General features: G+C 45.5%; 1 protein-coding gene across 1 annotated transcript in view; it reads right to left on the bottom strand.

Annotated features, from left to right (window-relative positions):
* dnmt1 (DNA (cytosine-5-)-methyltransferase 1) overlaps nt 1-22,382 on the bottom strand; it is a 46,186-nt gene extending 23,804 nt beyond the window's left edge. The window contains exons 1-18 of the mRNA XM_070867161.1: nt 22,154-22,382; nt 14,955-14,994; nt 14,330-14,437; nt 13,439-13,691; nt 12,816-12,891; nt 11,249-11,324; nt 9,740-9,780; nt 8,389-8,449; nt 7,882-7,965; nt 6,508-6,620; nt 6,037-6,155; nt 5,120-5,212; nt 3,884-4,035; nt 3,517-3,704; nt 2,756-2,933; nt 1,598-1,695; nt 842-995; nt 308-423 (exon numbers count right to left, since the gene is read on the bottom strand). Coding sequence (XP_070723262.1) covers nt 308-423; nt 842-995; nt 1,598-1,695; nt 2,756-2,933; nt 3,517-3,704; nt 3,884-4,035; nt 5,120-5,212; nt 6,037-6,155; nt 6,508-6,620; nt 7,882-7,965; nt 8,389-8,449; nt 9,740-9,780; nt 11,249-11,324; nt 12,816-12,891; nt 13,439-13,691; nt 14,330-14,437; nt 14,955-14,994; nt 22,154-22,257 — 2,054 coding nt within the window. The 5' untranslated portion in view covers nt 22,258-22,382. The remainder of the gene's footprint in view (nt 1-307; nt 424-841; nt 996-1,597; nt 1,696-2,755; nt 2,934-3,516; nt 3,705-3,883; nt 4,036-5,119; nt 5,213-6,036; nt 6,156-6,507; nt 6,621-7,881; nt 7,966-8,388; nt 8,450-9,739; nt 9,781-11,248; nt 11,325-12,815; nt 12,892-13,438; nt 13,692-14,329; nt 14,438-14,954; nt 14,995-22,153) is intronic.
* Between the last annotated feature and the right edge of the window lie 4,638 nt (nt 22,383-27,020).

A 27,020-nucleotide genomic window follows, 5' to 3' on the forward strand; every position in this document is an offset into this window, starting at 1 on the left:
CCTTCCACAACATTGATACGCTTCCAGGGACACCTAGATGTGCAAATTTGACACACGTAGCACCAGCATCCCCTGCCGTCCCATCCTAATTTCCAAAAGACAGCATCGTTGACCTTAGAGTAGCAATCCAAAAATAATCTTAGTACGTCGTGGGACGTTTTACTATGTTGTAATAATAAAATAACTTTTATTTATATATCAACAAAGGCAGAAAACAAGAAACTATGAGGATGGGTGGAAATCGGATGACCTCAAATTCCCTTCGGGGAAGTTCAGTATAAAATCCTACAACTTAAAGAATACTAACCTTGCTAAGTAAAGGGGGTTGGTGGGGTCATCTGGGCTGACGGCTACGCAGTCATTGATCGCCAGAGTTTCGTCATCAACAGACACCTTCTGGTAATAGGTTTTCCTTCCATCAGACTGAAAATTAAACACACATTTCAAGATGCATTCAGGAAGGTATGTTGGCTGCAGCAGTGGGAGAGTCCACAATTCCCCATAGCGGAAAAGAAGCGGCAAGTGTTAAGCATGTGTGTGAATGCGCTTCATAAAAGGTAACTATTTAAACAGCAATGTTCCTCTTAAAACATTATAGCTATTGGCATCAAAGTCTGCACAAGTTCATAAACTTTCAGTTTTCTGGAAGGTTAGCGCCTACAATATTAAACGCCGTGGGACGTTTCACTACATTAAAGGTGCTGTTAAGTAAAGGGACGGCTTTGAACTAAATTAATTCTGTTACTATGGTGAATTTTGTTGGAGGTGAGGGGGGGGGGTTTTGAACAATTTTGATACCCAGTGTCAGCAGCAAGCACTAGCTTTACCATGGCCACCGTACCTTGACAGCCTCTCCAATCCAGCAGATGCGGCTCTTCGATTGCTTCTTCTTCCTACCCTGCAGCATTCTTTTGGGAGAAGCTTTGCCAATTATCTCTGAATCATCTTCATCGTTTTCATCATCGTCAGCCTCTTTCACAGCCAGATTTGGACACCTTCAGAAAAATATACCACCTCAGCAACCTGCAGTTAGTCGCAGTGCGCACTTTACGTGGCCAATAGTGCAATCATTTTTTCAAACAAAGGATTCTTACAATGGCTCTACAGTCAGTTCCTTGAATGAATGCATTTACCTCTGGTTCACTTGCTCTGCTCCCTCCTCTCCCTGCCTCTGCCCCCACCCCCCATTCCCTCATCACACTTTCTCCAGCTCCAGCACACAATGCGCAACATACAGAAACGAACCGACCACATTTGCTCGTTGCAAGTGGACTCCGCGTTCAGCTTGCCCATCTCCTGCATCAACGCAGTTTTCCCATCACTGGCCTACACAGGCAACAAAGTACATTTGGCAGGCAGAAGCAAAGTTACAAATCACAACATAGAATTTCACATCACCAAGAGTTTTTATGAGAACCATTGCAAGCTCTTAATGTGGTTCTTCCAATTTAACCTGATTTTAATTATATTTCGTAAATTGTTAAGTGTATTTACTCATGCCAAATTAGCATTTAATACTCTTGTACAAAAATATATTTCTTGCATTCACACTACAATGCTTTGACATCCTCTGATGCAGCAGGATAGTTGATTTTACCTTCTCTGTAAGCATGCCTGTTTGTTGCGACCAACGCCTCCAAACTTCACCATGTCCTTACAAGCTCGGCATTTCCCACAGTCAGGCTGCTGGCAAACCTGTTACAAAAACAAAGGTGGCTGAACAAAGAGGTCACAAGGCAGGCCAACCTGTAAACGGTTATTTTCTTCTAACCCCCCTCCCTCACCCAGTCATTAGCCGCAGCTTTAAACCGTCCTGTTATAGGAACCACTTCACAGATTATCATTACATAATAACCCAATGGAATGCGAGAGGGAGATTTCCCCGTCAGTCGCACAGACATGGGCTACCCTCCTTGTACCACCCATTCTATCTGCAGGGAGGAAATTCCACACAAGTACGTCCTAATTACCAAACACAATCACGCAAACTATTAACTAGGGTATACCAGGTTACGTCACTGGACTAGTAGCGGCAAGGCCTGGAGTAATAATCCAGAGATGACGAGTTCAAAATCCCAGCATGAACTCAGTTTTTAAAAACTGGAAATTAAAAGCTGGCATCAGTCAAGTGAACATGAAGCTGTGTATATTCGGATTTGCTGCATAATCCTATACCATAGCATAAAAATCAAAAAAGCATTACGTAAAACTTGGTTCACAACCTCATTAAATTCAAATCGGTCATCATGTGACCACAAAGGTGTTACTGGAATGCCAAGCCAATAGCCGCCCTGGACTTAACTGGCAATGGGGACCCTGGTTTCCCCAAGATAGGGCGTTCACCAACAACCTGCAACCAGCTCCTCCCACACCAGCTTCTTTCTGGTGGGTTGACCAGTGGCACTGGTGCCTGAGAGACAGCGAACTGCTAACTTTCCACATCACTATTAAGCAGCGAAAGTCATTTTCAGCTTGTAACAGAGTTGAATTTTCGGTACAATACTGTATCATGTTGCTATCCTCTAAGCTCCTCCAATATGTTTCAAGCAATGATTAAGTACAATGACTGCACCAATGTTCCCTCCAATTGTGTTTTTGGGTGCACGCTCCCTTTCAAGTGGCTGGGCGACCCATTAAAATGTTCTCGCATGTGCGGTTTCTTCCAATTAAAAGCCAGCGAGTGGCCTGCGTGGGACCTCCAGATGGCTGCGCAGCCGCGTACCTTAACGGGAACACTCGAGTACACAGCACTTACCTCACACACCCCGCAGCGCCTGCGCTTCGTGCCATTCTCTTTGTCATTCTGATCAATTTCCTCCGAGAAGAATGTATCGAAAATCTGATACACCAGCTTAGTGGTGGTGGCTTTGGTGGGCCCCTTGTCCTTATCGATCTTGGTGGGGTGACGGATAGCCTGTCGTCTCGCTGCTCGTCTGGACACCAAGCACAACAGCCAAAGTAAAGGTACTGCTCAAATAACTGCTCATTTACACCCCTGAATTCCCCAACACTTCCTCACACGTGGCAAGTCAAGACAGCTATGATAAACAAATGGATGGCCTAGCGTTGCTCTTTCAAAAGAGCCAGCACAGGCACGATGGAACGAATGGCTTCCCTTTCGCCGCAGCATTCTGACATCAGCTGTGCAGACGGCTAGAATCGACTACATTCCGAGTTTTTACCATCAAGGTCAGTGGTCCCAAAATGACAGGGTCAACATAGACAACACAGAGCCAAAGCAATCAACCAGAAATCAAAGTTTGCCAGTCCTCCAGACCTGGGAGCTTTGGGGAGATGGGAGGAAGATCGGAGGGGGTGGGAGTTAAGAAAGGAGGGGTAGGGGAGTTCCGTGTATGGGGCGTCCCATCTCAGTGCAACAATGCGCGGATCACCACTGCTTCGGACGTGCATTCAGCCCCCCAGCTCAAACGTTTGACGCACCCATCTTAACTCTACATATCCTCCATTCCCCTCGACTCAGATTTTACTCCCACCTCACTATCCCCAAGTGCTCACCTTTTTCCGAGGGTGACACCTGCCAGTTTGATCAGGTCCCTCATACAGGGAGTTATGATGATCGGCTGCTCGTCAACATCTCCAGCCTCATCGTAACTCTCCACCTGCTCCACCACAAACTGAGCGTGTCTCAGCAGGGAATCCTCAGTGAAGCGAGAGAAACTCAGGCCAGCAGGAGGCACTGTGGTCTGTCAACAGAAACAGGCCAGTTACTGAAGTCAATCAACAATTTGTCATTTGTTTTAAAGCAATGCAACCAGAAAGAATCGTACCACGGGTGTAAAACTAGGTCAGAGAACAGCAAGATCCCATTGGTCGGTGCTGAGTCAAGTGATCTCAACCAGGACAGTAATAGCAGAGCACTTACCTCTATCTTATTCAGCAAGTCTTCATAGGTGGAATCGGGGTTTTTCTGCAGAAACTCAATGACTATCTTACTCATGTGGATTTTCTCCTGCATCACAGCAAAGATGGCTGCATACTCATCACTGGGATCCATCAGTATATAGTCAGCAAATGCTAGGGGAGAAAGGAATAAATGCCATTGTCATCCCGAGTACCTTCCAATAATCCAGGATACTGCTCCACTACTTCTAAAAATAAAGGGTGGTGTACAGAAACACGACATTTGAGTCACATTGCAGAAGCCTGGCCATTAACGTCCAAAAGCTCACCACTATCAATGCCAGATTTCTGCATCCTTGTGGCTCCCATCTTGGGATTTAAAGCAGAGCACGCAAACCCAGTCGCAGTGCCTTCTGCTCATTGAACGCGCTGAGCAACGGGCTGGTTGTGGAAGCGAAGGCTCTGGTTCAGTAACATAACGTGAGCATGTATTTCTGCACACTAGCCTAGGAAACACTGAAGCCAGTCACCATGTGGTTCGATAATTTTCTTAAAATTCAACACATTGAGGAATAGCCAGAGATCCCCCAACAGGACAGAAAATGTATCCAGTGAATGGTTGAGCCACACAGACCAGGATCAAGGTTAGTTTGTGTCGGACAACCTTATCTAAGGCAGGGTAGCACAGTGGTAGGGTTCCTACAATTGATGTTTGGTTAGGGCAGGGTGAAAACAAATCAGCCAGCGATCCTCATTCTTCATTCCAACAGCTGAAAGCTTGCCCTATAGGTAACGGGCAAGAACCGGGTGGGCCTGAGCTGTGGTGTCCCAAAGCAGAATAACTTAACACTACTTACACACAGCTAATGACCACTCGGGCACCCAGCGCTCTTCAGGGAATCACTTTCAGAGGAGGGTCGGAGAAAATGGCAAAAAGAAAAAAGCAAGCTGGTGTGGCAGAATTCACCCAAACTTTGCAAATCCTGCTCCCTTCAGACCTACCTCGTAGCATCAATACCAACATTCCCGCTAAGCTGTGCAGTGGTCTGGGGGTCCTGCGCAGGCTGCTCCCCGCCGTTTACACGGAAGTAACCGCGCATGTGCGACAACATGAACGGGTCGCACGCAGTCAGTTAAAGACCGCGCACGGATTTTTTTTTAAACAAAGGAAACATTGATCAATACTAGACCACTGTGCACAGCTCAAAAGCACATTAGAATAGAAGCTGAAGCTTTGATAGCCCTGGTGTTTCTTTACCTGTAGTGAACCCAATCAGAGCCTTTTCACCGCCATCAAAACCAGTTATCCACCAGGCGTTTATTGGTCCTAGTTTTTTAGCTTTGACTCCACCTGTTTAAAAGGAAATACGAAACATGTTAATACCTCACTATACATTGTCCCTCACTGCCATCTGTATACATTATATAAAGGCAAGTACTTCATTGTACTCAAGACATGTCTCAGTCCAAAGATTGCCAATAAAGTGTACAGTTGCAGACTTTTACACAGAGGGAATGAATTACATGCATTGAGTCGTCAAGTTTCAATTGGGTCACCAAGAGGAAATGCTGAGGGACAGCACTACTGGTGTAGTCGTGAGCATGTCAGTCAAGTATAACGGCGATCTTGTGAAACCTTTGTACCGTGTCCACTTGAACTGTTGAAAACAGCAAGCTGTACGAGCACAGATTTTGTGTTTCCAAAATTGGGTTGTGTCTGGAGCAAGCACTGAGCTGCACAATACAAGAGTGAAGAACTAGTGGTCACAGGTGGAGGGAGAAATCTGAGAGATTGAATTAAGAACATCTCCCAGGAAGTATACTGCACAACCTTGAGGTGCACGAACTTAAAGCTTTCCCTCATAGCGTGTGGACACCAAGGCGTTAAATACATAGCCCTGATAAGCAGATAGGGAAACGTACAGGAATCATTGGACATATCTATGTTCTTCCTAGCTAACAAATAATTAAATTAAGTATACTTTATTTTAGAATGAGTTTACAAAATGGAGGTGTTAACACAGACTGGCTCCTGTACATTAGATTACAATGGTATTAACTAAGCAGTCCTGATGTGGAAAAGTCAGTGGCCTCAAGTATCAGGAATAGGTCTGTACATATAATGCTGTCCTAGTCACTCCCTTAGACCAGTTATTGACAAGGAACTTCACTGACCGTCAAGGCTGGGATTGTCATCATAAATCGGTTTCACCACACCACTGAAGTACAGCTCCACATTCTTTTCGATCAGGCCAGTATCAAAAGGGCACAAATGGCCTTTCCGATCATAAATACTGCAAAGACAATGAAATAAAGTTCAAGAACTAAACCTGCAGCAACACAAGTTTTCAAAACATTCATTTTTACAGACAAGCTCATTAAAAAAAAATTGACTAAATCCATAAACCTAAAGCTTTCCATGCAATTCACTAATCTTCCTTGTACTACTGTCCCATTAGTTGATTTTTGAGAGAGCCTTACTTCACAGTACCTGCAATACCCATGCTTTAAAAAAAAAAATAATTCGAGCTCATGCCCACCCCCTCGGTCTCAGTGAAATTTACCCTCAAAATTTCATCACTTCTTGAACGTTTTGCGGGCGTACAACAGCAAAGAAGTATTACCATGGTCACCATCCATACTGACCTGAAGGAGGTAACTTTATGTTGAGGCAGGTCATCATAACTCTCAAACCCTTCATCATTTGTTCCTTCAAACAGTGACAAACGCTCATTAGTCAACATCTCGGGCTCTTCCAACTGTTGGGAATAATAAGATTTTTGCACGGCATTAAATTCTTCCTCATCACATCTGTGGATTCTCTCCACTGCCCGAGCTGAGCAGGCAGGGAGCTGACCAATTCGCTGGCATTTCCCCGAATATATCGCATTCCTGGGCATGCACGTAAATGGTCTGCGGCATAAAACATCACAGCTTGTCAGTGTCGGACATCCTTTAACAGATAGCGCAGAGGAAAAAAAAAAATTAAATGCAATCCAGCACATCACAACTCTGTAGAGGGCATCATCTTAGAATAAGGGGCCGCCCATTTAAACCTGAGACGAGGAGAAATTTCTTCTGAGGGTTGTGGATCTGTGGAATTCGCTGCCTCAGAGAGCTGTGGAAGCCAGGACATTGAATAAATTTAAGACAGAGATAGAAAAGTTTCTTAAGTGATAAGGGAATAATGAGAGCGGGCAGGGAAGTGGACCCGAGTTCATGATCGGATCAGCCATGATCGTATTAAATGGCGGAGCAGGCTCGAGAGGCCGTATGGCCTACTCCTGCTCCTATTTTGTTATGTTCTTGTGTAGCACAGGGCACCAGAGCTCCAGTGCACTTCAAACACAGATCAGCCATGATCTAACTGAATAGCAGAACAGGCTCAAGGGGTTGAATGACCTCCCCTCCTCTTCCAACATTCCAATCAGCAACTTGAGTCAGAGTTAATGACACGGAACAATGTAACCTTCAAATAGCTCGGTGCCACTTTCAGATGTATATATTGTTGTTGTACCCCAAACGGGACTCCCAATTCAATCACAGATCAATGGCAAAATATTTCAACAGGAACTGCAAAAGGTAAAAGGCATTTCTCTTGACGATATAATGGAACAAATAAAGTCTCAAGTGGGAACTCTACTAATCCTAACCCCACAATGGGCCAGTTGAACAGCAACATTAGCAGAATCTGAGGGGAGCTTTACGTTCACAGGTGGTGTATGCTGTAGATGGCCTTGTTATTTTGTGTAGGAAAATTCCAAATGATGCTTCACCTTCCCCTCAGGCACAACCAAGATCGCTGGGCATTACGTGCATCAGCCAGCAACCCCTGTACCCCATGATAAAATATACCATATGCTGCGTGACTCTTACTGGAAAAGATGCGTGTATGGATGTCAGACAGAGACAAGCTGTGATGCTTCCTAGAGTAGAGGAACGGCGCTGGAGAAGGGCCCAGACGGACAGCCAGTGTTTGGCCATCTTCAGGAGAAAAGTGGCAAAAGAAAAATTACTCACTGCATCATCAGGATCCCCCTGGAAGTACTTGAAATCTGGGTCATCCAGGAACTGTTTGCAGTCCGTGCATTTGGGCGGCGGGATCTGCAAAAATAAAACAAAAGTATGAAATACATTTCTAAATCCCAGATTATAAATCGACCCATCCTCCAAAACACCTGGCAGGCACCAGAGTTCACATTTATACGCGAGGAGAGATTTTCCACAGCAAATGAGTGGCTATGCTGCACCTGAATTTGGCAACACGGCTGTGTGAATAACACACAAAAGGTGGCACTTGCACAACATAATTTTTTTTAAACCTCCTGTAAGCATTTATCTGTTAAACTCGTGTTACAGAAGCTTCTCATCAACAAATGAATGCATTGAGAAAACTGCTCACTCCATGAACGAGAAGAATGTCAGAATCAACTAGTGTTCATTATTTCACAAAATTATTAAATTGGCCTCCCGCCGGCCTCTTCCAAAAAACATCTACCATATAAATCCATCTCTGATCCTACTCACCTTAGGAGCTTGTTCAACTTTGGGTTTGCAGTGAGAAGTGGCCACAGTCTCACCAGATGACCTGCAAAGCAGATACCTGTTAAACCACAATGACCAGGCAACACCCCCCACCATCAGTGCCCGCCATTAATGCAAGGTTTCTGTCCTTTAATCGCAACAAGTCGAACCACCTCCACCATTATGTTGTTTGCCATTCCAATAATAAGCAAACAAGTTTACTTTGTGACCCAAGATACCAAGTTAATCTCAAATTCATCACTGCCCCCCCGCACCCCCCCCCACTCCTGTATCTACCACTGGAAAAAAAACACCGTCCTTTCAAACTCCCAACTACCTGGCTTTTGGCTTTCCAATCAGCACAACACCTCAACAACTGTTGATTTGATCAATCACTTCCTCAGCCCCATCACTGATGCCTTTACATCAAAGCCCTTTACTGTCTCTCCCATCCGGTCACTCCTCTATGCAAAATCTTCTGAATACATTTTTTCAATGATGCCCAGATAATGAGGCCCACTACCACAGCTAAGATTACCAATACCACGATTAAGATGAATATCTTCTTGCGAGATTTGCACTGGTACTCAGCTGCCCTGCTAAGTTGCTGACTTCCTTGCTGAACATGTACTTCAAGTCCAACGGGTGAAGACTTCAGCGTATGACGCGCACAACCGAGTTAGCCATTCATCACCAGATATGGCCGAATCATATCAGGTGCTATTGGCTCTCATTCTCCTCTGCCAAACCCACACACTAACCCAGGATTATACGGGAGAGAAAAAGGTCATTCCTGCCTTCTTCCCCCACCAAACTTCTCCTCAAACCCGTCTTCTATCCTCGCATCCAACAAGCGAGAGGAACTGCATGTTATTCTGTTACGTCTGCCTTCTTCCCCAAGGCACCCCCTGCCTCAGCCCTGAACGCTCGTCTCTTTCTAGTTTTTCCTTCATCTCCCTTCACGCCCTCTCGGAGCTCATTTTGTGCACAAGAATCCCCATTTCCACTAAACTGCTGCCCACCCAACTTTCCTCCCTAGCCCTCATGCTAGAAAGCAGTTAATGGCCCCGCCTTCCCTTTCAAAACCACCATCAACCGATCCTCTACCCTCTGATCTTGCAAACGAGCGGCCCATCTCCAACCTCCCTTTCCTCTCCACAGTTCTTGAATGTGTTGTCACCTCCAAACCTGTGCTCATCCTTCATGTTTGGATCTCTCCAATCAGGTTTCTGCCTCTGCCACAGCAGTTAAATGGCCCTAACCAGTTATAAATGACATCAGACTGTGACTGCAGTTATTGTGAATGTGGAAATGCAAATTAAAAGTTACAAAGAAGGAATTAACAAAAACCTACTTTTGTTCAGATTCCACTTTAATTCTCTTTTCATCCTGTTTCTAAAGTAGGAAAAAACACCCAAACTGTAATATTTGTACAACAAGATTTTTAGGTGAGCGTTTTATACATGCACAATATCTCGCTAATATATAATGCCCACAATTTTAATCATAATGGGACAAAATTAAACCTAACAATAATCCCATTTCCTAAATGATCTGACCGGTTGTTGTCAGGAACTCCTATCCAAAGGACTAATTTGGTTGAACCATTCCTTTCCACGCTTGCAAAAGGAAGCAGAAAGGGATTTGATTGACAGCAGTGGACTAGGAAGGCATTGCGTTGCAATACTCTCTACACCACTGGTCAATAGCATCTAATGTTAGCAGACAAGTGCACTCCAGTAAAGAGCAGATGAATTTCTTTAGCCTTCAACCACAAATGTGATTTTTTTGAATAAGTACCCTCCCCATTTAAAATATTCTTCCTAGCCTACCCCGGTATGCCAATTCTATTGGGATCTGACTAATAAAGGGGGGGGGGGGGGGAAAGAGAAAGAGAAAAAGAGAAGTACATTCTGTAGGAAGCTAGTGCAATGACCTCTCCTTGTGAAAATTCCCCCCCTCTCTGCAGCCTTTTCAATTCCAAGGTAACAAGTGCCACTGTGCACAGCAAAGACGCACGAATAGCAATAGAAACATAGAAAATAGGTACAGGAGTAGGCCATTCAGCCCTTCGAGCCTGCACCACCATTCAATAAGATCATGGCTGATCATTCACCTCAGTACCCCATTCCTGCTTTCTCTCCATATCCCTTGATCACTTTAACCGTAAGGGCCATATCTAACTCCCTCTTGAATATATCCAATGAACTGGCATCAACAACTCTGCAGCAGGGAATTCGACAGGTTAACAACTCAGCGAAGAAGTTTCTCCTCATCTCAGTCCTAAATGGCCTACCCCTTATCCCAAGACTGTGTCCCCTAATGGCATCGTATCAACAATAACTAGGTTGGTTTGACATTCAGAAGGCCATTGATTGAAACAGGAGCTAAGGAGTTCCCCATCACAGTTAAATGCATCGTGTGGTGAGATATCAAGTCTCACAGGCCAGATGGTCCACGGTTCAATTCCTATTGTGCAGAGTTAGCTGATCTTTAGCTCTAATGGGGAGTGCAACTATTGGCTTCACTAATCTTAAGCAGAGTGTGCGCGTGTGGGGGAGGAGGAAGAGGAGAGAGAACCACGCACACCCCCAGGATTCTCACTCCTCGGCATCAGCTGGTGATCTCTGCTGGAAAGCATTGAGTGGGTAAGTTAGGGTTAGGATCAGTGGGTGTGATTCCCCTCCTGGTCAAACAGCCCAACACTCACTGTTTAGTGCTACACTTCAAGAACCACCACTTGGGCTGCCAGTATCTGAGAGTCAGCAGCCGAGCGCTGGGTGGGGGGCAAAGAGGATCAGTGACACCATAAAAAATAAAACCCTACATCGTCTCCTCACCAAAGTTAGCTGAATGCCATTACCTGCTCATCACATTCCTCTTCCTTAACATTTGTTGCTTCATGTTCATTTAGGTCCTCCGACTTGCGCTTGTTTGCTCTAGAACAGATAAAAATATGATCAAAAATCCACATTTGGAACATTTATTATATCTCCCACCTCTAGAGTTCGTGCATCCATCTTTGAGCATTAGTCTTTCACCTACAAGACTCATGAATGTTCTCTACCTCAACCATACTGTGCACAAAATGCAATTTAAAATCACAAGACTAAGATGAGCTACTTATCATTCACAACTCTACTCGCTTGGTGTAAGAGGGGGCCTGCAACAGATTCCCCAGCCAACATGGCGTGCAGTAATTTTATATTATACACTCCGACCAGCCAGCACACAATGCAACCTCTTGCATCGCTTTAAATTCTTGTTAAAGACAGGTTGTTCCTCCAAGATAAACCAGAGCCAAATGCTTCTGAGCCCCAACCCTTCCAGGTAAAATATTTCCTGGCCTCTGTACACTGAGCTCCTGAAACTCTCAATACAAGCATACAGGACGGTAGTATTCTCACTTAAAAAGTGTAAAGCACTTTGGGAAGTTTTACGGTCATGAAAGACGCTATATAAATGCAAGTTCTTTCATTGATTGGGGCCGGGGGACGCGCATGAGACCAGAGTCGGAGGAGCACAGTGATTGAGAGGGGAGACGAGGAGAAAATGTTTTCACAGAGAATTGCCGGGATTCAGAACACTCTAGGTGAAAAGGTGGTGGAAGCGGATTCCATAAATAATTTTAAACGGGAGTTGAACAGGTGGATGGGGAACTTGCAGGGTTACAGACACAAAGCGGGGGAGATGGGATTAAGAACGACTGCTCTTTCAAAAAAAAGTGATCGCAGGCTCAGCAGGCCGAATGGCCTCCTTCTGCGCCATAATTTTCTAGGATTCTCACCGCAACCCTGTACTCACGGGCCCTTGTGTGAGCAACAGGTGGGAATTTCTCATCTTAGATACTTCACTGAGGGCACCTAGTGATAGAAATCTATTATTACAGCGACAAACCAGCACTTGTACAACTCGTAAAATGGCTGAACATATTATCGACTCCACCGGGTGCTGAGCCACAGATTACCTTTCTATGTGACCAACATACTCTGAAATACGACCCATCTATTTATTTATTTAATTTTTAAACTTCTATAAATAACTGGATTTATAAGGATGGCAAATACGCGAGCATCATCCCAAAACGAATTATACACTAGAATCACATTTGTGCCAAAACCTACAAACCATCTTTTCTCACTGTTATATAAACCTTATCTGTTTCGCCAACAGAAAATAAGCAGTTATATCATATCAAACTTCGATATACTGAGAGCTCTCAACCCATAGCAAAGCTTCCACCAAACAAACATCAATGGGTCAGTAGATTTGCAGCAAGTAACACTCAGTCAATACATCACTCGAGATTTACCGCTTTCTTTGCATCATCTGAATCCAGTTACTATTGCCTTGCAGCCTATCAGTCAGGAACCTCACTCAAAACTAGACATTTCTTCTTTGTGCTGCCTGAATGCAGTTGGAATACTCACGCTTTAGCGAACATGGATACGATCGTAGCTTGCTGCTTTGCCAAATTCCTGGTGAACCTCGGACTTCCCGACAGCCCTAGAATAGAAAAAGTGATATTGCCAATTGGAAGCAAAGCTTGAAAACCAACATGGGATTTCAAATATGGTCAGATTTGGAGAAATCTCAAATGTAGGAATCTGGGCTTCTATGGAAGATTTCCCCAAGTCTTTCAACCCTTTCAAAGCATTAGGAGGGAATCGCTCAGAACCTCGGTTAGTGAAGGCGCACGAGGCTGATCCGTATCAGCAGAAGGTCCCAGCGACAGAGATAGCTGATCTCAGTCAGAGGTTGTGTTGGGACGCTATAAATCGGTCTCAGTGTTCCTGGGACAAGGAACGAAAAGTCAACTACCATCATTCATAGAATCATAGAAATTTATAGCACAGGAGGCCGCCATTCGGCACAGTGTGTCTGGGAAATTCCTCTCCGACCCAGCTAGGTGATCGAAACTTGTCCAGATCACTCTGGCCATTAAACTCCGTACAACATTCTTGTGCACCCCACAGCTGCAGGTACCACAAGACCACCTTCCAGCAAGGGGGCAGAGTACAGAGCGGACATAGAGCAAAGAAAACGAACGTACGTTTTTTATCTCCGTTGCTTTTACTCAGTCGCTTCCCACGACTCTTTGCTGTGGGGAAAACCACCGCTTCAGTCTCCATATTGCTTTCCTCTTGGCCGTTTGCCTCATCAGCTACTCCATTGGTCTCATTTTCATCGCTGTCCTTGGCTCCATTTTCGGAGCAACCGTTTGAGTTGACGCCAAGCTCAGGATCTTCATTCCCTTCGGAAAGCTCCTGGCTGAGCAGTGCTTTCACTTTGGCTAGATAACCCTCCTGAAAAAGGACAGGTGTATCGGTGACAAAACTATCCAGGCAGGCTTGTGGCAGACACACACTGCACAATGATTGATTATTTGCAACTAATTATCCAGCCCCAAGATCCCTACATTATTCCAACTCGAACTAATGGAATGACAATGATCCACTTCAGCCCCATTGCCAAGTGGGGGCAATATTGGAGATCAGGGTTTCAGAATCAAAACCCAGCTGACAGAAGGCACAAGCGTTCTCTTGGAGCAGTTCAGGGTCAGGAAGTAAGTATTAATCTGTAGCAGTCTTAAAGGGGCAGGGAGTGGTTTAAAATCTACAACTATGCGCTTCCAGGAGTGAAATCGAGACACAGCTTATTACTGGAAGAGCAACAAACGAAGGGGCTCATCCACAGGCCCAAGGCGGCGATAATCTGACTACGCAACTCTGACTGCTAGCCCACACTGAAGCCTGTCATCAGCGACTCCAGCCATTGCAAACAAATCTTAAGTTCACAAACTGCAAGTTACATTTCAAACCCATCACTATCATTTTTAGAGGCATTTCTCCACACCCCCACTCTGATATTCCCTTTAAAAAAAAAAGAGATACATTTCCCCAACAGTGTGTGCGTGCTGCACCAGATTTCTTTATCGTCTTACCTCAGAGAGCTCTTCTTTTTGAAGTTTTGTTTCCAGCTCGCTGAGGTCATTCTGGACATCGGCTTGTAAGAAGTCATGCAGCAAACTCAACTTCTCTTTTACACATTCCTGAAAGAGAAAGGTGTTTTTTTTTTAAGTTATAAAAGCACAAAGATATAATTAAGACTCATCTAAAAACTTCAGCAAATTTTACACACTACAGGGAACGGAACATTGCAAGAGAAATAGAACCAAATAATTCCCACTGCTCCCCCCTCCTTCCCTATCACCAGAAACTGGAATCAGATTTGTTTCAGTAACACTTGTGAACAATTATCTATTCCATTTAATAACTCTCGAGTAATCACAGTACCCCCCCCCCCCCCACACACACACACTTTCCCCAGATAAAACTTTGCATAAGACAACAAAAGATTACAGAATCATGGAATGGTCACTGAAGAAATTTAAAAGGGGCTGACCAATTTCCTTGCCCCGCCCCCCAATCCTCAGATTTTGTGCAGCCTGTTAGGAATAATTCAACATTTCCCACAGGTGGATCATTACTGCATTGGGGCAGGATATATCGGAATTATATTAAAATGCTGATTTGAAGATAATACAGACGCTTCGTCTTTCAACACACCTTTTCTGTGAGACCAACTTTATCCTCAAGTGCTTGAAGTCTGCAAAAACAAGACAAAAATAATGATCAAAGCTCAATCCAGGGCAAGCGATTCCTCAGTATTTATCTTGGTTGCTTTTCTAACTTGTTAATAAATCTCATTATTTATAACGGATGAAATTATGCATTAAGGTTTAAAAAAAAGATGGAATAGTCTTCACACGAAGCGGGGTATAATTGGGCAGGGCACTTGAACCCAATTCAAGCCCAATTTTTTAAGTGATTCATTCGGTCCTTATAAAAAATATTTTTATAATCCTTAATGTAAACTGCCCATGCAAATTTGTCACGCTGTAATTAGACCGTCTCCAGTGGCGACACTGTAGCCTTTCCCGAGTGCGAGCCGATGATTAATGGGACCAGTTTACAGAGGCACTTTTCATTATTAACACGGGCATAGGAAATTATAGTGGGAAATGGCTGTTGAGGCACATTATAAAAACATTCAGCCTAGATGTCATTTCTGGGCCTGAAGAACTGTGTTTGATAGCTACATCAGTTATCTGCTCTGCTTAATTCACACCCCAAACAGTAATCCAGGGCTCAGTATTGTAGCCAATAAATTTAATTCCTGCCTTTTAAAAATAAAATTGGGAAAAGGATTATAATTAACTGAAAGAAACATATCTTCTCAAACCACTTGCAGTTCAGTAAAACGTGTTTGGGTTCATTTAGAGATTGCATTCACTGGAGCTTTCATTTCTCAGTGTTATAATTTTCGCTCTTTTAAGAATAGACAGGATATTACTGGCCCCCACACCAACAAAACAATCCTTTCCTCTCCGGTGTAACAGGCACACAAATCAGTATATCTGTGCACCAAGTATTCTCCTTATTTCCTTCCAGAGTTCTCCCTGCCCACAGACTGCTCTATGTCAGTCCTCAATGTTCATCTTGTTTTGGCCAGTAGTGGTGACAGACAGAAGGAGTACCTCTCCCCACCCTACACATGGCACTTGACCTGCCCAGCTTATAACAGAATTAAATCCATTGAAATTTAGTAATTCTGTACAGAGATTGAACAGCAAACATTGTGAAACGTGGCGTGAAGATAAAAGCTGCTCATAGTGACAATGTACTGCAAGAATGAAATGTTAACAGTTTCATAAGAAGCCTAATATAGCATTCAGTCCATCCCACACATTCCTGGGCAGCCAATACTCTGCACAACAGCAAAGCTCTCAGACAGTAATTGTGTGGGCTGTTGAGATTGTCAGGAGGGAGAATCTGAGCTTGCAGCAAATACGCAGCGGCAGATTGAATACGTCACAGTATTTAAATCCTGACTGGCCACGTGACAAGCCATAGCATTGCATTATATTTTACCGTTTAATAGCAAAGCATATGGTGCACTGTAAAGAACTTAACGGACTTAGACTTTTATTTTTAAACTTTGATCTTGAGAAAATATTTCACATCAGCCAATTGTTCATCTTGCCCTCTGGTAGAGATGCGCCTGAGCTGGTTTGGACTCGTCATCACCATTTTGGCATAACTGATCACTACGACCAGGAAATCCAACATGAATACAGAACCATTTTAATGCATAGATTGTTTCAAAGAACAGCTTGTTGAGCCAGCTGAAAAAGCTTTCATTCACAATGCTTTAAGTACAGGATACTGCTTCACACAACATTAGAGAGGAAGTTCACACCATAATCTCACAGAACTGTGAATCTTACGCACAATATAAACTGGAATTCTCCACGTTTTTAAAAAAAAATGAAGGTGTATGCCAAGGGTGTGAGCTTACATAGAAAATAGGTGCAGGAGTAGGCCATTCGGCCCTTCTAGCCTGCACCGCCATTCAATGAGTTCATGGCTGAACATGCAACTTCAGTACCCCATTCCTGCTTTCTCGCCATACCCCTTGATCCCCCTAGTAGTAAGGACTTCATCTAACTCCTTTTGAATATATTTAGTGAATTGGCCTCAACAACTTTCTGTGGTAGAGAATTCCACAGGTTCACCACTCTCTGGGTGAAGAAGTTTCTCCTCATCTCGGTCCTAAATGGCTTACCCCTTATCCTTAGACTGTGTCCCCTGGTTCTGGACTTCCTCAACATTGGGAACATTCTTCCTGTATCTAACCTGTCTAACCCCGTCAGAATTTTAAACGTTTCTATGAGGTCCCCTCTCATTCTTCTGAACTCCAGTGAATACAAGCCCAGTTGATCCAGTCTTTCTTGATAGGTCAGTCCCGCCATCCCAGGAATCAGTCTGGTGAACCTTCGCTGTACTCCCTCAATAGCAAGAATGTCCTTCCTCAGGTTAGGAGACCAAAACTGTACACAATAACTCCAGGTGTGGCCTCACCAAGGCCCTGTACAACTGTAGCAACACCTCACTGCCCAGTACGGTATAACCGAAGCCTGGGGTCAAGGGCACAAATTAGAAGGGAATGGGGAAGAAATTGATTGACCACATCTTGTTTTTGTTTAGGAAGGGGAAAGGAGATGGTCACGAGTACAATTAAAGTTTTACTTGTCCAACATTACACCATTAGTACTTATTCTGGTGCTGATCTAAACAACATAACAAGCTCAACAATGCATCTACACAGTTCCTCCAAATGTTCACAAGTCACAAAAGATCATTAAAAAAAAAAAATCCGGTTGAAAGGTAATTAATCAATTTGCCCAGTTCATTAATCAAATAACTACGGATAATTTCTGGAAAACTGCATTAACGCTCAACGTGGAGGTTAATTAGCAATACTTTGTTTACATAATGTACAGGAGTCAGATCATAAGCCACAAGGTCGTTATTGATCATTCATGGTAAATCACATTGATTCCATGGTATTGACACGCGTTGTACACTGTAATCTCTGTTACAGTGATTGCTATTGCCATGTGCCTGAACCTCAAGACAATACAGTGAAGAGAAGGCAAATACACAGAATGAGAGGGTATGCAAGCAAGATTCATCAAAAGGCAACTGAAATACACGTTCTTGTCCATATGTTTTGACATGGTCTGACACAGCTCCCCATTCAAATGAAAAAAACAGACAATCACCCATCAAGTTTCTCGAGCCACCCTGGGCTGATGGAAGATGCCGTGGATCATAAACTACTGGAATGGTGACAAAGCAGATAGAAGAGATCAGAATAGGTGGCTAATATAAAGAAAAACACTACCGCAATTTTTCCTAACCTTATTCCCTACCGCAGCCTTATTCCTAAGCTGCACCACTGACCAACCCCACTCTCCTACTTAGGCCCATATCCTTCAACATTCCCCCTTTTCAAGGAACTGTTTCCCTTTCAAAAGAATTTATGGACTGCTTCAGTGACATTTTATGGCAAAGAATTTCACAGTCTAGTCACCCTTGAAAGAAACGATTTCAAACAACCTTTTTTGCAATGTTAAATCGCTGCCCTCTGATTCTAATAAGCATGCAAAGTTCATGATTGCAAACTTATTCTATCGACCTGGTCACTGATCTAAGCCACACGAAGAAAGATTCAGTTGTACCCTTGAGTTTCCTCATTGACCAAACTGGTAAACAGTTTTCAACAAACTAGTGACAAGTTTTACTTATTTAGTAATTGTTAAACTGCCAAACGTCCAAGGGATTTGCTAGACTCCTAAATTTCTACATGGTTGTATAAACACAACACTGTTACGGACTCCGATCACACCCCCATAGAACTGTAAGTAAATGAAATATAAACCATTGCCTGAAGGTTGTGGGTTCCAACCCAACTCCCAATACTTCAGCACACAATACCAAACCAGTGCAATACTGAAGGAGTGCTGCTTTGGTGGAGTTGCCACCCTTCAGATGGAATGTTAAACCGAAGTCCTGCCTACCTGTACCTCTGGCAGAGGCGGCCATTAAAGATCTCAGCACTAGTCGAGGACAAGCAGGGAGATCATCCAGCTTCCAAAATTACCCATTAAGCAAATTAACTGTTCATCTTATTATTGTTTGTTGGCGCTTGCTCTCTGCAAAACGGCTGCCACATTTGCCTACAATTGGATGGTGTCCCATGTTCCACCCTTCATAAGCTGAAGCTTAACCAAAACTCTGCTATTTGGATCCTAACTTAAATCATGTCCTGTTCACCCATCACAACCTGTGCTCACTGGCCCACGTTGGCTCCCGGTCCGCCAAAGCCATTTAAAATTCTCACCCGCACGTTCAAATCCCCCCCGTGGCCTCAGCACACTATCGCTGCAACCTCCTCCAACCCTTCTATCACTCTGCCTCCCTCCAACACTGACCTCTGTCCATACCTGTACCACACCACTGGTGGCCATGCCTTCAGCTGACTAGACCCTAGCTCAGGAATTCCTTCCTTAAACCTCTCTCTCTCCAAGAATCTCCTTAAAACCTACCTCTTTGACCAAGCCTTTGATCATTTGCCCTAATATCACTTTCTCTGGCTCAGTGCCAAATCTTTGTTTGATAACGCTACTGAAGTGCCTTGGGACATTTTACTATTTTAACGATGCTATATAAATACAAGCTGTTGATGTTACATAACAATTTGTGGACCTCAAAGCAATTCATTATAAGTGAACTGATGAGACATCAGAGGCACTGAATAAGGCACCTATAAAAGCAAGTTACACTAAATAGGCACAACTTCATTCATTTAAAACAGGGCCCACGAACATTCACCTGATGTTCACATCTTGGAAGACTCACTAAAGTCCAAACTCAAGCATTCACGGATAAAAAGACTTGCATTTCCATAGCGCCTTTCACAACCTCAGGACGTCCCGGAGCGCTTTACAGCCAATGAACTATTTTTTGAAGTGTAGATTTTGAACACCGCTATCAAATCTCCTCACAACCTCCTCTGCCCCAAGGAGAACAACCCCAGCTTCTCCAGTCTATCCATGTAACTGGAGTCCCTCATCCCTGGAACCATTCTTGTAAATCTTTGCGGCACCCTCTCTAAGGCCTTCACATCCTTCCTAAAGTGCGGTGCCCAGAATTGGACACAATACTCCAGTTGAGGACGAACCAGTGTTTTATACAGATTCATCATAACTTTCCTTATATCACCTTTGGTTCTTCTGCCAATCACAGATTTAAGGTGATTGGCAGAAGAACCAAAGGCAACAGGAGGGAAAGTTTTTTTATGCAACGAGTGGTTAGGATCTGGAATGCACTTCCTGAACGGGTCGTGGAGGCAGATTCAATCATGACTTTCAAAAGGGAATTGGATCAGTAGCTGAAGAAAAAATTATTGCAGGGCTACAGGGAAGGGGCGTAAGACTAGCTGAAGTGCTCTTGCAGAGAGCCAACACAGGTTCGACGGAGTAAATGGCCTCCTTCTGTGTTGTAACCATTCTATCATAACTTCATTGCCTTTGTACTCTATGCCTCTATTTACTATGGCTCTATTTATAAACCCCAGGAATCCATGTTTTTTTTAAAAAAACTGCTTACTCAAGCTGCCCTGCCACCTTCCAACAATTTGAGCACATATAATCCCAGTTCTCTGTTCATGCACCCCCTTTAGAACGGTCAGCTTGGCTCAGTGGGTAGCACACTTGCCTCTCAGTCAGAAAGTTGTGGGCTCAAATCCCACTCCAGAGACTGCAGCACAAATATCTAGGCTAACACTCCCAGTACAGTGCTGCCGGGAGGGGCAGCGCCGAGGGAGCGCCGCACTGCCGGGAGGGGCAGCGCCGAGGGAGCGCCGCACTGCCGGGAGGGGCAGCGCCGAGGGAGCGCCGCACTGCCGGGAGGGGCAGCGCCGAGGGAGCGCCGCACTGCCGGGAGGGGCAGCGCTGAGGGAGCGCCGCACTGCCGGGAGGGGCAGCGCCGAACTGCCGGGAGGGGCAGCGCCGAGGGAGCGCCGCAGTGCCGGGAGGGGCAGCGCCGAGTTGCCGGGAGGGGCAGCGCCGCGCTGCCGGGAGGGGCAGCGCCGAGAGAGCGCCGCACTGCCGGGAGGGGCAGCGACGCACTGCCGGGAGGGGCAGCGCCGAGGGAGCGCCGCACTGCCGGGAGGGGCAGCGCCGAGGGAGCGCCGCACTGCCGGGAGGGGCAGCGCCGAGGGAGCGCCGCACTGCCGGGAGGGGCAGCGCCGAGGGAGCGCCGCACTGCCGGGAGGGGCAGCGCCGAGGGAGCGCCGCACTGCCGGGAGGGGCAGCGCCGCACTGCTGGGAGGGGCAGCGCCGAGGGAGCGCCGCAGTGCCGGGAGGGGCAGCGCCGCGCTGCCGGGAGGGGCAGCGCCGAGAGAGCGCCGCACTGCCGGGAGGAGCAGCGCCGAGGGAGCGCCGCAGGGTCAGAAGTACCCTCTTATGGGCGAGACGTTAAACCGAGGTCTGCCCTCGGGTGTACGTAAAAGATCCCGCGGCACTATTTCAAAGAAGAGCTGGGGAGTAGTGTCCGGAGGCCAATATTGATGCATCACTAAAAGCAGATTGGTGCGTGGGATCTTGCTGTGCACTGACTGTCTGCCGCCTTTCCCCACATTACAACACGGTGGCCACACTCGGAAAGACGGGGCTCACAAGGCGCTTGTGGACAATGCGAGGGCGGGGGCAGGCGCTGCAGGAATGCAGGTGGGTTTTTTTTTTAAATTAAATTCCTTTGTAGCCGGGTGTTTGTGCGGCCCGGGCACAAACCCAGGGCTTTATCTTTCAACCTCCAGTTTGGCGCCAAATCCTTCTGTCGAGCGGCGCCGGACTTCAAACCTCCGCCTCGCGGTGTGATTAATAATAATAATAATATTCTAAAAAAGGACAAGATTGAGGAGAGAGAGAGAGAGAGAGACCCCCCCTCCCCCACACCACACACAGAGCCCGGGACAGGACCCCCGGGGGGCGGACAATACCCGGGGGGGCCGCTCCAAACCCCTCTCCGGGGGGCCTCAAACCTCCATTAGAATATTAATTATTATTATTAATAAGACGACAGGGAGCCCCCTTCCCCTCACTCACAGGGTCCGGGGGACGGACGGTAACCGGAGCCCGCCCGATCGCAGCGGGCTTCAGACCCTCCACCTCACATCATCAACTCTCCCCCCGCCGGGAGGAGGAGGAGGGGGGGAGACGGTGAGCTTCCCTCGCCCGCCCCCACACACACACACACAACCCCGGCGGCCGCTCTGAGGTAAAATCGAGGTAGGCGGCAGGCCTCAGGCCCCTCGGTCGGCCTGAGGTAAAACAAACAAAAAAAAAAATCAAACTCACCGGCGCTGGATGTCCTCGGGTAGGGAGCGGGCTGGAGCCGGAGCCGGGGCCGGAGCCAGGGAACGAGAGGCGGCGGCGGCGGCGGCGGTGGTCCGGGCCGGCATGGCGAGCGGCTGCTTGGGTTGACCGAGCGCGACGGAAAACCCCGAGCTCGAGCGCCGCCGGCCGGGTTTTCGCGCGCGATCCAGGCTCGCCCAACTCCCGCCTTGCAGCGAGCGGGAAAAGGGGGGGGGGGGTGTGCAGGCTTATTTTATTTTAAAAAAAATCACCACCGTGCTTTCTTCACCGTGACTTTTTCCACATTTTTCACCGCTTATTGATTGACGCTATCGCACCGAGAAAGAACGGGTTTCTTCTTTCGAATGTTAACAGGTTGAGATATTTAATCAATCCTCAGGTTGACACCCCCCCCCCCCCCCTCCTCCATATGGGTGTAAATGGACTCGCTCCCGTTCATTCATCACCAGAAAGCCGAATTTAATAATAGGGGGGGGGGGATTTTTAATATTTTTTACATTGTTTTTTCCATCCAGCACATGTTCTGTTTACACATCTCGTCGTTACTCGTATATTAAAAACAATAAATAATCATGTGAATGCTAATAGCCGCAAGAGTTTAAAATAAATTGTAAATGGAATGTTTTTATTCAAAATTTCACCCTTTCCTGACATGGATTCTTCCCAGTCTGTTGACCATAGAAAAGATGAATGAGAAAGAGAGGGAGGGGGGGGGGTTACCTCTGTTCATTATTGTAGTAACTGGGCTCAAGTCATCTGCACATTGTATTGCACTTTATTTCATATCAATGTTTTTAAAATTTGTTGCAACGAGAATAAAGCATTGCCAGTCCCATTTTAATTTTAATTCCAAGGTAATATCTTAACAAATCTCCCCTCTGTAGGGATTGAAGTAACCCACGTGTGTTACTGCTCTGTGGTCCCGCCCCCAGTGCCGTCAGACCGGGAAGTTGGAACTCCCGCCAAATGGCAGCATGTGCCAGACTGGGTGCCTTTTATAACAACATAAGAAATAGGAGCAGGAGTGGGCCATTCAGCCCCTGGACTCAGCTCCGCCATTCAATAAGACCATGGCTGATCTGATCATGGACTCAGCTCCACTTCCCCGCCCGCTCCCCATAACCCTTTACTCTCTTATCGCTCAAAAATCTATCTGCGCCTTAAATATATTCAATGTCCCAGCCTCCACAGCTCTCTGGGGCAGAGAATTCCACACATTTACAACCCTCTGAGAGAAGAAATTCCTCCTCATCTCCATTTTAAATGGGCGGCCACTTATTCTGAGACCATGCCCCCTAGTTTTAGCTTCCCCTATAAGTGAAAATATCCTCTCTGCATCCAACTTGTCGAGCCCCATTCATTATCTTATATGTTTTGATAAGATCACCTCGCATTCTTCTGAACTCCAATGAGTATAGGCCCAACCTGTTCAACCTATCTTCATAAGTCAACTCCAGAATCAACCGAGTGAACCTTCTCAGAACTGCCTCCAATGCAAGTATATCCTTCCTTAAATCATTATCATCATAGGCAGTCCCTCGGAATCGAGGAAGACTTGCTTCCACTCTTAATATGAGTTCTTAGGTGGCTGTACAGTCCAATATGAGAACCAGAGTCCCTGTCACAGGTGGGACAATTAGTCGTTCAGGGAAGGGGAGGGTGGGACTGGTTTGCCGCATGCTCTTTCCACTGCCTGCGCTTGATTTCTGCATGCTCTCGCCGATAACATGCTTCCTTAAATACAGAGACCAAAACTGTACACAGTACACTAGGTGTGGCCTCACCAATACCCTGCACAGTTGTAGCAGGACTTCTATGCTTTTATACTCTATCTCTAAGGAGAACAACCCCAACCTCTCCAGTCTGTCCACATAACTGAAGTCCCTCATCCCTGGACTCTGTTCTACGGACAATTCGCAAGGATGCACACTGAGACAAGCATCAACTGCTGCTGGAGGACCAGCTTGGTCTAAGAGCATAAGAATTAGGAGCAGGAGTAGGCCATATGGCGCCTCGAGCCTGTTCGGCAATTTAAGAAGCGCATGGCTGATCTTCAACCTCAACTCCACTTTTCTGCTCTATCCACATATCCTTTGATTTCCCCTGGAGTCCAACAATCTATCAATCTCAGCCTTGAATATACTCAACAACTTGAGCATCCATAGCACTTTGGGACAGAGATTCACAACACTCTGAGTGAAGAAATTCCTCCTCATCTCAGTCGAAAAAGGCGGCCCCTTAGCCTGAGACTACGCCCCCTAGTTCAATACTCTCCAGCCAGGGGAAATAATCTCTCAGCATCTAACCTGTCAATCCCCCTCAGAATCTTATGTTTCTCTTCGAAACGCCAGAGAGTATAGCCCCAGTCTGCCCGAAACCTGTTGGTTTCCAGAGCAAGTTGTTGTCCACGACCGAGTGTTGCAGACTGTCATATTCCAAGGTCCAGGACTACGTGCTGAGCAATGCGCTGAAGCTTGGTGCAGCCACCACAAAGGTCAATAGGGAATGACCACAGTTTAAGGCCCTCCCATCATTGTACGCTGAGGGGCTCGAACTAATATAAAACCCCTTGGGCTGAGTTAGAAAATGTTTAGTGTAAATGCACATGTAACCTTTCTGTAAATGGAGTACCATGCACTGCATTTAAACGATTGTGCTATATGAAATGTGATGTTTAGATTGTAATGTATCTTGACAAATTTTATGAATAAAGTACATTTTTTGAAAATAAATGTCATTATATGGTGAATCTCAGTTTCTTTACCTGATAATTTTGTATTGCATTGTAACCAGCATTTTGCAGCCTCCCTTCCTCCTGCATAATACATCGTTTATTGATGGCTACAAAGCATTTATTACTGCCTCTCCAAATTTGACAATAGTAAATAAGGGAAATAATAGTTGCAGCTGGAGGGCATACAAAAGTAAATGGACTTTCATTTCCATAGCGCCTTTCATGGCCACCAGAAGTCCCAACGTGCTTTACAGCCAATGAAGTACTTTTTCTGAAGTGTCGTCACTTGTAATGTAGGAAAAGTGCCAGTAGTTCCCACGGGTCAGTTCTAGGACCACTGCTTTTCTGGATGTAAATTACTTGGATGTGGGTGTACAGTATGTACAAAATTTGCAGAAGACACAACCTTGGAAGTATAGTGAACAGTGAGGAGGGTAGTGATAGACTTCAAGAGGACATACACAAGCTGGTGGAATGGGCAGACACGTGGCAGATGGAATTTAATGCAGACAAGTGTGAAGTGATACATTTTGGTACCAAGAATGAGCAGAGGCAATATAATCTAAAGGGTACAATCCTAAAGGGGGTGCATGAACAGAGAGACCTAGGAGTATATGTGCACAAATCGTTGAAGGGGGCAGGGCAGGTTGAGAAGGCGGTTAAAAAAGCTTACGGGATCCTAGGCATCGTGAATAGAGGTGTAGAGTACAAAAGTGTGGCAATTATGATGAACCTTTATAAAACACTGGTTCGGCCTCAACTGGAGTATTGTGTCCAATTCTGGGCACTGCATTTTAGGAAGGTTATAAAAGCATTAGAGAGGGTGCATAAAAGATTTAGGAGAATTATTCCAGGGATGAGGGACTTCAGTTACATGGATAGACTGGAGAAGCTGGGGTTGTTCTCCTTAGAGCAGAGAAGATTTTGTAAAGGTGTTCAAAATCATGAGGGGTCTGGACAGAGTAGAGAGAAAGTGTTCCCACTGGCAGAAGGGACGAGAACCAGAGGACACAGATTTAAGGTGATTGGCAAAAGAACCAAAGGCGACATAAGAAACAACTTTTTTACGCAGCGAACAGTTAGGATTTGGAATGCACTCTGAAGTGAAGGCAGACTCAATCATGGCTTTCAAAAGGAATTTGGATAAGTACCTGAAGGAAAAAAAATTGCAGGGCTATGGGGAAAGGGCGGGGGAGTGGCTCTAGCTGAAGTGCTCTTAACATAAGAACATAAGAAGTAGGAACAGTAGACCACATGGCCCCTCGACCTGCTCCGCCATTCAATAAGATCATGGCTGATCTGATCATGGACTCAGCTCCACTTCCTCACCCGCTCCCCATAACCCCTTATCGTTTGAATAAATTTAAGACAGAAATAGTTTCTTAATGTCCCAGCTTCCACAGCTCTCTGAAGCAGCGAAGTCCACAGATTTACAACCCTCTGAGAAGAGATTTCTCATCTGTTTTAAATGGGCAGCCCCTTATTCTAAGATCATGCCCTCTAGTTCTAGTCTCCCCTATCAGTGGAAACATCTTCCCTGCATTCACCTTGTCAAGCCCCCTCATAATCTTATACATTTCGATAAGATCACCTCTCATTCTTCTAAATTCCAATGAGTTGAAGCCCAACCTACTCAACCTTTCTTCATAAGTCAACCCACTCATCCCCGGAATCAACCTAGTGAACCTTCTCTGAACTGCCTCCAAAGCAAGTATATCCTTTTGTAAATATGGAAACCAAAACTGCACGCAGTATTCCAGGTGTGGCCTCATCAATACCTTATATAGCTGTAGCAAGACTTCCCTGCTTTTATACTCCATCCCCTTTGCAATAAAGGCCAAGACACCATTGGCCTTCCTGATCACTTGCTGTACCTGCATACTATCCTTTTGCATTTCATGCACAAGTACCCCCAGATCCTGCTGTACTGCAGCACTTTGCAATCTTTCTCCATTTAAATAATAATTTGCTCTTTGATTTTTTTCTGCCAAAGTGCATGACCTCACACTTTCCAACATTATACTCCATCTGCCAAATTTTTGCCCACTCACTTAGCCTGTCTATGTCCTTTTGCGGAGTTTTTGTGTCCTCCTCACACATTGCTTTTCTTTGTAT

The sequence above is a fragment of the Pristiophorus japonicus genome, chromosome 24 (genome assembly GCF_044704955.1).
Source record: "Pristiophorus japonicus isolate sPriJap1 chromosome 24, sPriJap1.hap1, whole genome shotgun sequence".
Lineage (NCBI taxonomy): Eukaryota > Metazoa > Chordata > Chondrichthyes > Pristiophoridae > Pristiophorus > Pristiophorus japonicus.